This window comes from Phaenicophaeus curvirostris, chromosome 8 (assembly GCF_032191515.1).
Source record: "Phaenicophaeus curvirostris isolate KB17595 chromosome 8, BPBGC_Pcur_1.0, whole genome shotgun sequence".
NCBI classification, from domain to species: domain Eukaryota; kingdom Metazoa; phylum Chordata; class Aves; order Cuculiformes; family Cuculidae; genus Phaenicophaeus; species Phaenicophaeus curvirostris.
Window position 1 is genome coordinate 18,765,054 of NC_091399.1, and position 14,260 is coordinate 18,779,313.

At 38.4% G+C, this 14,260-nt stretch overlaps 1 protein-coding gene across 3 annotated transcripts in view; it reads left to right on the forward strand.

The window, feature by feature from the left end:
* RALGPS2 (Ral GEF with PH domain and SH3 binding motif 2) overlaps positions 1-14,260 on the forward strand; it is a 115,774-nt gene that overhangs the window by 45,790 nt on the left and 55,724 nt on the right. For all 3 annotated transcript variants that reach the window (XM_069862638.1, XM_069862637.1, XM_069862639.1), the window contains exons 6-8: positions 4,970-5,059; positions 7,117-7,209; positions 10,964-11,090. In XM_069862638.1, the coding sequence (XP_069718739.1) occupies positions 4,970-5,059; positions 7,117-7,209; positions 10,964-11,090 (310 nt within the window). The remainder of the gene's footprint in view (positions 1-4,969; positions 5,060-7,116; positions 7,210-10,963; positions 11,091-14,260) is intronic.

Sequence of the window (14,260 nt, forward strand, 5' to 3'; positions counted from 1 at the left end):
CCCTACGCTTCCAAATGCATCAGTGCAGAGGAGTTACTCATTCCAATAGTCATGTCATCTTTGGATTCATCATCCCTCCAGAAGCAGTGAAACCCAAGAACTGCTGTGGGATAGCAATTTTCACCTCCTTGCCTGGTTTGCCTTCTCGACATTCAGTTCTACCCCATGTGCTTGCTTGGCGGAGTTGGAGCATTGGACACCTGCCCTGCTTACCTGGGGGTTCTAATGCTTAGACCTATAATAAGTAATTGGGAAAATCATTGTGACTTTTGGCTTTATTGGCAAGAATACATTTCATCAAACTTCTGTTAACCTTTGAAATTTCACTGGGTTTAAATTATGCATTGGGCATCTGTCTCTTTCCTTTTTGCCCAACTTGCCAAAAGAAAATCGTGAACAGCTCTCACTTTGTAAGTAAAGAGAATATTAAATCACTAACAGCTGCTTCACAGAAAATTGATCTGCTGATAGGGTTTTGGAAACAGCAGTGATTATGTGCAGTTGATTGCAGTCCACTGAGATTGGAGCAGTGTATTTCCAGCATTAGTTATGTGAAAATTACATGTGGTGCCTATAAAAACAGATCAAATTCAGGGAAGAGAAATCGATTGTATCATTCCGTGCCAGGACTCTTGTCACATTGTCACATTGCTGTGCGGTACTCCATAGATCTATACCTCTACTATTAAGTATTGGTTTAAAATATGTAAATTCTTTACATTTTTTTTTTTTAAAACTCTGATATCTGCCATTTGCAGCATTGTTCTGAAATTTACTCATATGCTTGTATGCGATTTTTGCAACCGGTAAATCTGTCAGAGTGCATAATCATGCAGTTTGCATACTCACTAAACCATCATTCTTTCCCTTTTGGAAATGGCACTGATGTGAACACATTTTGTAGCTTATGCAAAGGTAACTCTTGCTCTCCAATTATAAGATTCTCTGTGTTAAAAACCTCTTTCTTGAGGTTTTAATTTAAATGGAGGTGGAACCGTGCTGCCACAGAGCTTAAAATATTAGAGAAACTTGATAACTGGATTCAATACATTGAAACAACTGTAAATGTAAAGATCCCACCTTTCAGGCAGGCAAATTCAGGCACATTTTGTGTTTTATTAACTCTGCAAAACTGTGGTTTGTTGGTTTTTTTTTTAAAAACCAAATGAAAATACTATGTAGGAGAGGAAGATTGTCTTTAATATTGTAGTGCTGTGGAGTTGCAGTGAAGTGGGATAGTGAAATTCCACTAGGGTTACCAGAAATTAAAAAGTGGACCAGGGAAGAGGCTTGGGTGCTGCTTTGGAAACAAACCAAAACAAGACAGGGGTTCTACCTTGGCTGTAATGATGCAAAAATCACTGCTGTCTGGCTTACATATGCGGTTTTTGTGTAACATGACAATGTTTTTAGCAGATATATATAATGATCCAGAAACTCTATTAAAGAGACAATGTTGAACGGCTGAGAGAGCTGGGGGTGTTTAGCCTGGAGAAGAGGAGGCTGAGGGGAGACCTCATTGCTCTCTCCAACTACCTGAAAGGAGGTTGTGGAGAGGAGGGAGCTGGGCTCTTCTCCCAAGTGACAGGGGACAGGACGAGAGGGAATGGCCTCAAGCTCCGCCAGGGGAGGTTCGGGCTGGACATTAGGAAAAAATTTTTCACAGAAAAGGTCATAGGGCACTGGCAGAGGCTGCCCAGGGAGGGGGTTGAGTCACCTTGCCTGGAGGTGTTTAAGGGACGGGTGGACGAGGTGCTGAGGGACATGGTTTGGTGTTTGATAGGAATGGTTGGACTCGATGATCTGGTGGGTCTCTTCCAACCTCATTATTCTATGGTTCTATGATTCTATGAATTTGCTATCTACTAATTAGCACAGAAAGCACAATTAGTTTTAAACCAATGACTATGAACCTAAGAGCACCAGTGCAACAAAATTAGTGTTTCAGATGAGGCAAACATGGGAGAATTGAAGAGTTTGAGCTGTGATTCAGGAAAAGATATGTTCAAAGGTTAAGCATGGATTTCTAGGTTGGCCTCAATAGGGAAGGCTATAAATACACAGATTATGTCTAGGGTTAAATGCTGCCTTGATCTGATATCAAAGGCATTGATGCCCAGAGGCTGTGGGTCGTCTGACTGATACTGGTGAGACAGTATGAGATAAAAATAACATTAAACTGCAGCAAGAAAGGACTTGAAGCAAAATACCCACCAAATATATATGGAACAAATGCATAAGATTTATGTAAAGCACAAACCTGGATAAAATAAAAAGGTAGCCAATTGAAATAAAAGGGTTTACTTTTTGTTTGATTTTCAATATTTGGAATAAATGGGTGCTATCGAAAGGTGGCAGTGAATAGACAAGATGAGTCAAAAACGTCAGTGCCAGTATAAAGACCAAGAGGGAGTGGAGGTGGTTGGAGTGGAAATAATCATGTTTACTTCTTTACCTTCTGCTTACTGTGTCCCTGAAGGGACTGGGTGGCTCTAAGCTTCGAAGAGAGCTTTGCACTTTGTCCTGATTTGTTTTTCCTACAAGAACTTGGAAGTGCTAAGACTGAGTCTGGTTGGGACTGGGATGGAACCCAGGCTTCCTTGAGTAAACAGCAGTGCTTGTGCAGCACGGCGCTGTGTCACGGTGATAACCATGAACTTCCAAAGGAGTCAGGGCCAACACAGTAAGTGGCTTGTCTTCTCATCCTCACGGAAATGATGGAATGTTGCTCTGTGTCTGGAGCAAGCATTTCAAAGTCTACTTTGAAAGTCTACAAAGCCTACTGCAAGGAGGCCCCTGTTTTGCTGACACTTTGTTAACTTGAGACCAAAGAGATCTGGGATTTTAAGGCATAGCCACACATCTGTTGTCTACCTGATTCTTTATGATATGAAAGTCTGTTAAAAGTTTAAATTCACTTGATTTCCAAAGCGAAAGCCTCTCCTTAAAAACCCATCTATCAGTCAGGGGAAGCGATGGTTTCCTCAAGGTGTGCAGCTACAGCAGAATATCAAACTGGTGTTTAACTTTTCTGACAATAGTTTGAAGTGCTGCATGTAGTTATTCAGTTCTTATGTCAATAATGCTGTTTGCACAGAAGCATTTTTTATATTCATTAGGGTCACGATGTATCTGGAGATACTTTACTTTAAAAAATAAAATAAAAAAAAAAAAAAGACAGGAAAAAGAAAACTGAGCTCCGTAGCTAATTCTTTCCTGGCTAATTCAGCTGTAGTCAAACAGTGCAAAGGGAAGAAGTTGTCATGCAAGACGTTTGTGGCTTTTTCTGTGGGTTTGTTTTTTTTTTGCAATTTTTCCATTTTCTGGATCCAAAGATCTGTTGTGTTTTGACATCCCAGTTCTCATCAGGTCACTAACTTCACTGAAACTAATTCTTTTGGAGATGTGGATCTTCTCATGCTGTGCTGTATTAAGAACTGGTGTACTGTACAAAGTGAAACATAAAAAAACCAGGATTTTTTTTTTGTTTTTTTTTAAATTTTTTAATTGAAATTTTGGGCAGGGACCTGACTACATATGCCAAGTTGGTTTATAAGAAGCAGTTTAGCATCACTCTTAAAAATCAAAGCAGTGTGACAGGTTGTGAGATGTTTACATATGAGAACATACATTAGTTTCATACGTTATTTTCCAAGCATCGGCCATGCTGCATCTTACTAGTTGTTTCAGTTTTTTCTTTATTTGTAGTAAGTCCGTGAACGATATCTACAGTATTTGTTAACATTTGCTAATTCTTTTCTCCTGTTTTGTTACAGTTATGAAGGTTTTTATTTGCTGTCATTTTGTGCTGAAGTATTTGAGGGCAGAGGGTGTGGGGGGAGCAGGGGAGAGAGAAGATGAGAATTGAGGCACCTTAGCAAAACATTTTCCAAGTACAATTTTGAGGAGGCATTCACGTAGCTACAAAATGCAGCAAGCATCCTTCATAGCATACTGACTCGAGCAGTGATTTTTGTACAAAAGTTAAGTTAGTCCTGTAAAAGCTCAGTAGCGAGTATGGTGGCGTCCTTTCCGTTAGCAGGGAGTTGGTGTAGCCGGCGCAGAGAGCACAAACGGAACCTTCCTAACTTATCTTCAAATTTTGTTGAGGTGATACTGGTCTGACTTTTTTTTTTTTTTTTTCCTGAGGCGTTGAGAAGCGTGGATGTCAGTGAGCTGTGGTTGAAGCTGTATCTGAGAGCTGGGTGGTGCAGTTTTGGAGTTGTAGCACAGCAAAACCAAAGGATAAAATTGAATTTTCCTTTTTATATTCCTGCGCTTTGTAGACTCTCTTAATAAAATTTCTTCATTATTTTATTTTCTTGGGAGAACAGTGTTTGGAAGTTTCAGAGTTTTGCTGTTTGCCCTGCGTCTGTGAGATCTCATCCTCAAACTTACCCTGAAACGGTGTCTTGTCTGCATGGATTGTGCGTAACTGATTCCACGGAGGGTACTGAGATGTACTGGCAGCAGAAGGGTTTTCCTCTTCAGAAAAACAGATCCTAGCTAACTAATGTGACAGACTTTACAGTGATCCATTCTTGCCATCCACACGCTTCCTGAGAAAAGCAGGGACCAGAACATGCACTCTCCAACAAAATATTGGAGACCGTGGCTACCAGTTAGGAAGTGGGAAAGGCGAGGAGAGTAACAAGATGACGTTTCAATTCTAAACGTAAATTGGATTGATTAACTTGATTTAAGCGACTGCTCCACCATGTAGGTGTCTTGGGTACGAATGAGCAAAATAACAGGGCAAAAAACACTTTGAAGAAAGCTTTTTATTAGTATCTGGATTATATTGTTTGGGATTTGATACTATAAGCATTTGCATCTTCTAGTATGTATTCACCTTACAGATGGAAGTTGAATGCTGTGAGACTTTTAATGTATTACTCTTGAAATAAAAATTTTAAAAGTATAATGCTGAAGCTCTGTATTTTAAAAAGGCAATTTTTCTCCTTTTCAGGTAAGCTTCTGGGTTGTTAGAGAGATTCTACATGCACAGACTTTAAAAATAAGAGCTGAGGTTTTGAGCCACTATATTAAAACTGCGAAGGTAAGAATTTATATGGGGATGTGGGGGTGACGGGATTCACCATGATGATAGTTCTTATATTTAAGTTGGTTAGTTCAAAAATACAGATGGGTAAATATTTATCTGACACCTGGTTTACCTGTGGTTATATCTGTTGACATGAAGAACTGTTTGTCTTGTGCATGAAACAAAGTTGTCAAATACTGAGGAAGTCCTAAAATGTAGGCATTCCTTGATAAAAACAGCTTAACTAAGGAAAGCTATGATGCCTTATTTAAAATCCTGTTTATTTAGATAATATAATTTACCGGCTGAGTTTTCTGATATGGTTAAATCTAAATGCTGTATGGAATTGGTTCAAGCAACCTTAGTCAGAACAGAAATAGCTTCTTTGCTTTTTCTTTTGGAAGAAAGGGATGTGTTATCTCTAATTCCAATTGTGGTGTGAATATTGTCAACCTAATAACGTTGTTCCAAAAACATTCCTAAGCTCAGGAAACATTTTAGAGCTCTCATCCTGTAATACCTTCCTGAAAGCCTTTTTCATAAGAAAAGGGCTTTCGTAAGCCCATTCATAAGAAAAGGGTCAGCAAATGTTGGCTTCTGTGTAGCTAAACCAGGTTACTAAAGAATCCTCCTGAATGCAGATGAGGCGAGAGGAACCCTTATTTGGTTTGGTAGATGTGGGAAGACTCTCGTTCGTCAGTAGACATGTAGGAACTGTAGGGTGGTGGGCACCCAGACTGAAACTTCTGCTAGGGTGATCTGGGATAGACATTAGAATGTGGCATTTCTGAGTAACACCTGTGAGGACATCATTCTGTGGAGCATTGGCCCTGCTCCAAAACAGCTACCTGGAAAACCATCCCTGCAGGATAGCTCTTGGCCTCCCTAATGTAAGGGCCCCTCTGACAGCCAGCATTTATCCAGAATCAAATTTGTCTATTTTTTTTCCTGTTATCTTGTGAAAGGCCTCCTAATTAAGGAAACATGGATAAGATGAGTTTCAAGAAGGAAAAACTGTTTCCACCATTTCTTGAATAGCAAGCGTTCCTTATATTATTATATTGTTTCTAGCAGGAATCCTAACCTATCTTAGTGAATTTTCCAAACCGATTAAACAGGATTTGCAATCCTGTGATTAAGTGTCATCTTTTTGTTGGGATAAAACCTGAGTTTGTGTGCTCCACCAAAAATCCCTGAATGTAGTTCAGCGCTCTGGGTGCTCATAGCCAACACAATAATTGATATTGCAGAGGAGCTTAAGAAACAATGTTTGATTCTAGGCCATTTTTAAGCTGCTGTAACAGTAGTGCCAGCAGTTAATTGGCCAAGGCAGATTGATGGGTTTGGAGACAAGAAGAAAAAGAGGGGAGGCAAATTCCGAATATGTAAGAAAATGCCATTATGCACAATGTTGTATTGATAGCCTTCAATACAATTCTTTTACCTTGATGTTTTCTGTGTTCATTTTCTATTTCATTGTTCCTTTCCACTGGTTGGTTTCAGTTGTCATACACCAGAAATTGTCTTTCAGTGAGAGGAGTACTCCCAGGTGCATGGTGTTTGACATCTGCCTGCCTTATTTCATCCTGAAACAATATTTTTGGGTGTTTTGGTGCAGCCTTGGTAGCTACATGAAGCTGCAGTGCCAGTTCCATTTGCAATATTAAATACTGCCACAATTATATCATTCACAACTGGGTTATGCTTTACAGCGTGTTAAATTCTGAAATTCTGTTGGATGTTACGAACTGAATTCACTGGGTTTGAATGTCAGAGCATTTCTGGCACATTTGATAATATGTCCCAAGGTGTGTGCCTTTAGAGACTCTTTTTTTTTTTTTTTTGAAGAGATTTCTCTGACTGTGAAACAGATGGTGTAGGCTCATCCAAACCTGTATAGGTGCAGCAATAAGAATTTAGGAGGCATCGTAAAAGCGTAAAAGCATCGTAACTGACTCTTCATTAGAGAACGCACGAGATTTCCTCATTTTGAGATTGTTATTTATTCTGTATCCATAATGGACAGCACTTGGAATGTTGTTGATTGTTCTTGTCTATATTTCTGTCCTCAGAAACTGTACGAGCTGAACAATCTGCACGCTCTTATGGCAGTTGTGTCGGGCCTACAGAGCGCTCCGATCTTCAGGCTGACAAAAACATGGGCGGTGAGTGAGCGGCAGGACAGTGAAGGGGGAATATTTATTCATAGGAGAATATAGCCTTCTGTAGGTTGTTTTGAAGGATACAGTATTTACTACAGATACTTCTAATCTTGTACTGTGTACATAATTCTTCTTGTGCTTCTTACGTCTGTGATTTCCTGTCGAGTTTTCTTTCCATTCTGGCATAGGAATATTTTCCTTTGAAAAATAGTTCCCTGCAGATTCTGCTAAATGCAGAGGCTTCTAATTTGGCCAGAAGCTATTTTCTATTTAGTTGCTGGAAAATTATGAATGCCAAAGCGGGTCATACTTTAATCATTTAGGGGTTTATACTCTTGGAATGTTTTTTGTTATGGAGAGCAGATGTCCAGAAACTTCTTGATTCACTTTCCATGAAGAGATTTGTTGTTTCTCTGACCAATAGCTAAATCTAGTGTTTTTTTTCAGAGTTTTCAGGATTGTTTTCAGGATTATTTTCATAGCTGTAACAACTGCATTACGCAGTATATTTGTTGGTCTGCTTTTGTACCGTTATGAAAGAAAAACCTTCTTTGGAAACATTCTTGTTTGACACCTGTTTTTTGATTGAAATTATTATCATTTTTGTGTAGTTGTGACCTTGATCAGAAGAGCATTAGGATGACTCTTTGATAGCTCAGTGCTGAGAAAGTGCTGTGCTTGATTCAGCCATACATTGTGTAGTTATCCAGTTGTTTTAATGATCAACTGTGACATTTTCAAGTGTGATAGAAATAATTAAGTGGCTGAAATACTACTGAGTGGGGTATCCATGTACATAGGTCATCAAAAAGAGCCAAAATCTTCCACTGAAGACATGTCAACATATCCTCACACGTTACAAAAAGTGTTTCTTTGTCTGGTAACTGAAAGATGATAATGTTAAGTGGATAAATGTTACCAAAACTGAATATAATGCACTCCTGTCAATGCACTCATCTAGAATTCTGGGCACGTTCTGCAAGAGCACCATTAAATAAGACGTTGTTTCAAATTACCAATAATGTGGAAACCGTAATTAAATTAACACTTCAAAATTATCTCAAGAACTGTTGTTTTTCTGGTTTTGTCATGTCAATGAATTGATGCCTTTTTTATAATTGTGGTGCCAAATTTTTTTGTGGATGACTCCAAACAGGTTCAGCTATAGCCATGTATTAATATAGCCATATTAATTACTACCATAATTATGCCATTCATAGGTTTGCCCCCCCTTCCAACCTCTGGAATGCCAGAGAACTTCTGTCATGTTTCTACAGATGTTTAATTTCTCATACAATCCCAAGCAGGTTTGTTTTTCATCATTTTACAGAAGCCTTTTTAAATTCAAGTTGCATCATAGCTCCTAGCAGCGTGCACTGCAGACTGATATGGATGTCTTTCTTTTGGAAGTTCAGTTTATAAAGTCTTGAAGTAATTCCAAGCCTTTACCTTTATGTACCTTAAAAGCAAGAAAAAACATGTGGAAAGGCACACCAAGCCATTCTTTAAGTTACCAAGTCATTTGAGTAAGTTATGTGATAACGTTCTAAAGCCTTGGACAAGGCATGTTCTCTTCTGTCTCTGAGACAGTTGGTAGCAACCAGCAAACAACACAACTCATGAACTCGGGAAAATAACCACAAGTGTACTCTCTCCCTTAAAAAAAAAAATCTAGAGCTGACAAGAGTCATTAAATATTTGCTTGGTAATCCAATGTTCCTAAAAAAGATAAAATTCATGTCTTCTAATGGTATGTCTGGAATTTGTCTCTCTCGTTGTCTGCACACCCTCAGAACTCTGGAGAATAACAAATGCTTCTAAAGGGTGAGTTGCCCTGTTCAAAATGTGAAAAGAATTATGGAACTTTCCAAGAAATTACATAGAGTAGAATCTTCTACTTCTCTCCATTTAATGTAAAGGAAAGTCTACATGACTAGCGAGAACTTGGACAACGTAAGCAAATAATCATTTAGTGTCTGAAGCTGGGTGAGTGAATCCTGCCCTGCTCTGCCAGCACCCTGAAACCTCCTCTCTCATTTCTAGCATTTCACAAAGGTCGCCTTCAGCGCTGGCGCAGTTGAATTGGAAAGCCAAGAGCAGTCTGGAATGCTCTGGATTGTGCCCTGCTTCTGTAAACTTATCAGACTCAGCTTTTGTTATCCCTGCATATGTACATCTCTTTCCTGTTCTTTGCATCATTTGAGCCTAAGAGACAGAGGACTAAAAGTTATTTAGAAAAAGAAGCAGCTTCAAAAGTGGAGAAATAATTGCTGGGTCCTTATTTGCCCTCAGAGAAACACTTTTAGTAGTGTTGGGTTCTTTACTTTCTGTGTGAATGTGGGAAATGGAGACCTGATGTGAACTGCACTGTGAGCACAGGGCAAGTCATACAGGATCAGCTTGCTTAGAGATTATTCAGAGTCTAAAATAATGTATCCAACTTAAGCAAGATCATGCAAAATGTTTTGAGGAAAATAACATTAATTTCATTCAAGTCTGAATTTAGGCCATCATTGTATCTGTTAGCCCTGTCTTACCTTCCCATCTGCAAATTACAAAAGCCTTCCAGATGCCAAATGATGGCAGAATATTTTAGAATATTATTTAAGTCAATCTTATGTAGGCTGATTAAACTGGGGTCATCTTTGAGGAAATCAAAAGATGTGTCATGTTCTGTTGGTTGGAAAGAAGTCATGCTTGTCTGCTGTTTCCTTGTCCTAGAATTGGCAGATGCCTGTGGTTTTAATGAACACGAGATTCTTGTTCATCCAAATATTGCAACCAAAGCTAAAGATGTAAAATATTCACTTCTATCATATTCACACTGGTTGATCTTTAATTGAAAGAGAAAAGGGAATATGCATAAAAATACAGGAATCTGAACCTTGTTATTTTTGCACTATTGGCTATCTTCTAGGGGAAAAATTGTGACTGGAACCAGAGCCCTGAGTCTTCTGCCAAAGCATTCAGTGGGAACGTCTTACACTCTTCTTTAAATTCTGGCTCTGAATTGAAATTAAGCCTTTAATAGGGCTTTGTAGCGGTAGTTCAGTTAGATGTTTTAAACATATCCTAACTTACTTTCCCAGTCGTACGAAGAAAGACTAGTTGCTGTTACTGCTGTCAAAGGAAGAAAGGCCAGCAGGGATGGAGGCAGAATGGACAATGAAAGACATCTGTGACTCCTAGTTTTGCATTTGAAGTGGGCATTCCAGTAATATTAAGAGCTGGTAAAGTTATTGGTTGGCAGTGTAGTACATAACGCCCCCTGTAGAGAAAAATGGAGGAAATCCTTACTCTTTTCCAGACCTTCAAGTATGTGATATATGTAAATCTACACTTATTGTTTCTAGAATTGAAGTTTAGTTTAAGATATTTATCAAATCTTTATGGTATTGTTTTATTCTTTGGAAAAGAATTTGTTGAGATAGCTCTCAATTCAAGAATGAGAACATATTAAGTATCCTCCAGGACCCCAGAGTTCATACCTGGCTATTTTTTTTAAAAGGATAGTTTAAATGTGACGAGAATACCATTCTGTATTTTGGATACTCATTTTGAGTACTCCAAATACTCATCTTTAAGGAGGAAATGCTTTAATTTTGAAGAAGTTGTATTTGAAAACAAACCAACTACAAAAAAAAAAAAAAAAAGGAGGCGGCAGTTGTGGAAATCCGTGCTTTTAAGGGTAATAGAGAAATCATAATGATCAAACCTAACGCTCATCTGGGTTTGGCTTCTTTTTTTTTTTCTCTAGTTGCTGAGTCGGAAGGATAAAGCCACCTTTGAAAAGCTGGAGTATGTTATGAGTAAAGAAGATAATTACAAAAGGCTTAGAGACTATATCAGCAGCTTGAAGATGACTCCTTGTATTCCCTATTTAGGTAAGACGAATATTTCTAGTGGGAAACACTAATGACAAACATGCTTCTCCAGTAATTACACAAACTAAATACCAGCTTCTAAGCATTCATGGAACTTCTATTATTTCAGTCAAGAATCTATAGCTGCTAGTTGATTCTGGGTACTCTGTGTAGGGCAAGAAATAACTTTAGTGCCTTCAGAAAGAAAATACCTATTAAACCTCACAAATACTTCAGGTTTTACATGCAGTATCAGTTTTCTAGGAAATATTTTCCCATATGTTGTATAGATACTGATAGACATCAGGAGAAGTACTTAAACTGTAATGCCTGCAGGTATTCTTAGAGCTACATATTTGACTGTTTCAGCAATGATGGCTTTTAATTTATGAGAGGGTAGAAATTGCCGACCTGCAAGAGAAAATAAATGTAGATCTTAGGGTTTGGAACATGCTAAAATCTGGAGATAGTACTGTATTTAATTGTATTAAGGTGATGAGAGAAAGTGGGTTTTTACAGCTGACTCAGCTTTGTGGAATAATTGCGAGTAAATTATATTCCCATTTATGTGAAAACCAGATAAATGTGTGTTTAACATGTATTGTTTCTGTTGCTGAGTTAATCTATTGTTACATAATGTCTCGATGTAATTTGTTTGAAGTGATTGGTGTGTTTTGGTTTTTTTAAATAAGTGGCAGAAAGAACAAAGTTGTCTTGAAACTACAGTCCTGATAAATCTGGATCTTTCTTGGAAGATTGGTTGCTGATTCCAATTTTTCTCATTTGATCAGAGCTTTAATCTTCAGTAAGACCTGAGCAGATTTGCAGGAGTATTATCTCTAAAATTTCCTTCCTGAGGCATTTTTACTGATCTAAGAGTTTTATGGAACAGAAGTAACTTAAGTTGCTGGGTTAACTAACTGTTTCAAACTTACCAGCTATAGGTTATCATTCCTGAAAGGATCTTTTTCTTCTGTTACTTCTGGTATAAAATCAAATACGAGATCAGTGCTGCTCCTGGTTTAAAATGTGTAGAAATATCTACTTAAATTTCACAGTTGGAAATGGTGATGGAGTCTGCCGGGGAGGGGATTGATTTTAAGGTCCATTGCCTCTCACATGTGAAAGAAAGGGTGGAGTGGAGCTTTCTTCACTGTTGGTTTGGAGGTCCTGCAGTTGCTGTGTTCCTGTAAAATGCTCTTCAGAAGAGTGCTGATTAGTGTTATAATCTTAACATTATGACACAAACCTTAAATGGGTTTTTTTGTGTGGTCTTTGCAATGGGAATGGACCCACAGAAGTATGGGTTGTTTTCTTATTGTCATAGCTTGCTCATTGTGGACAAGATAAAGATGTCCTTCCACATTGAATTCAAGCAAGGGAAAATAATATTTTCCAGTTCCTTGCAGCAATAAGTGTGATGTGATTCCAGAGTTCTAGAAATGCAGGTGAGAGCAGCAAATGGTCAGTATGGACTCACTTCAGAGCTGTGCAACACCAATAAAAGCCTTCAGCATTTGGTCACATGACCATAGAATCATAGAATAACCAGGTTGGAAGAGACCCACTGGATCATCGAGTCCAACCATTCCTATCAAACACTAAACCATGTCCCTCAGCACCTCGTCCACCCATCCCTTAAACACCTTCAGGGAAGGTGACTCAACCACCTCCCTGGGCGGCCTGTTCCGGTGCCCAATGACCCTTTCTGTGAAGAATGATGTGGGATATGTCATTGCTATGGTATCAACCTGCCAGCTGAAGTAGCCAAATCAAGTGGGAATCATGTATGTGATGTGATATTTTACCTTAGAATGAAAACCCGTTCTCAGAGGGAATCTTGTCATGGAGTTCCGATTAGTTTGAAATTGCACAAGGAAACAATTGAGCCGTTTCTTGAAGTAAGATTTTTATTTAACTAAGCAGTACTACCTTGTGGAACATTTTTATAGCTGTCTTTTAGGAAGTATATCCAGAAACAGAAAAGCTGAAAATAGGTTATTGAAGTATTCATCTGATGAATATTCAGCTACTTCAGTGATAATGCTTACAATAGACTTTGGAAAGATAAATGAAAATTGTTTCAGGTTTAGTACAGGTTAGACTTTTTCAAGGCCTGCTTGATTAAATTCAGACTGGTAGCCCAGGAATGGTGAAAGCTGTATCCTTCACGGACAAACTAGTTCTGAACACCCAGTGTAATAAGCTCGAGGGATGCTACAGCCTCTTTTACCCTGCTTAGGAAATTTGACTCAAATGCTGAGAACTGATAGTTACAAGCTGAGCTTTCCCTCCTCATCGTCTTAAAGTGACAACTTTAATTTGAAGTTTCTCCTTTCAGAGCACAGTATGCGGTCTGAGCTTTCTGGGTACGTTTTGTAATAGTGTTTAGTTAACGTCATCCTGCAGCTTTAAATTAAGGAAGACTCACTTTCTAGATGTCTGATATATAAGATCTAATTTAAAGGCTGAGTGCAAGCTAATTTTACTTAGGGGGTTCTGCAAAGTACACCTTTCACTGGCTGCACTGAATAAACAAACACTGGTCATGTAGCAAGCCAGAGATTCTTGTGGTAAAATAAGATCTCTTCCAAGCTTGAATGAACCAAAGCTGTTAGAAGTGTTCATTAACGGAATGTTTTGGAGGACATTTTCAGCTTTTAAATTTACATGAACTGCTTTTCTGTCTAGCTACCATAGGAAAAAAGAATAGACTACAGATACTCTGAATTTTAAGCATTTACAAGTAAAAAGCGTTTTATAGAACACTCAGTCAATGAGGTCTATGCGATAATTGTAACAAACAAATATTCCTTATATGAAGAACAGTTTCAGAATTGTGATCTTAAATATTTTGTCAGTTAAAATTCTTGGAATTCAGTAATGGAATATGCTGGGTCTAATTCCCCACCTCTTCACCCACCCCCACCAACCCCAATTAAATATTGTTGAAATTTGTTGACTTTGATCTCTGACCAAAGAATTAATTATAGCCCTTGCAGCCAGATATTATCAATGAAGCTTTATCAACTCCAGAGACTGTTTTGAAAACAGAATGCTATTTTCTCTCCTCTGAATTACAAATGAGCTTTTGCACAGCAATTGGTACTGACTAGTTTAGCATAACAATGATATTAGATTATTCTTTTGGCTCTTGGTGGGGCGGGCTGGGAGATTATATTAAACAGGGG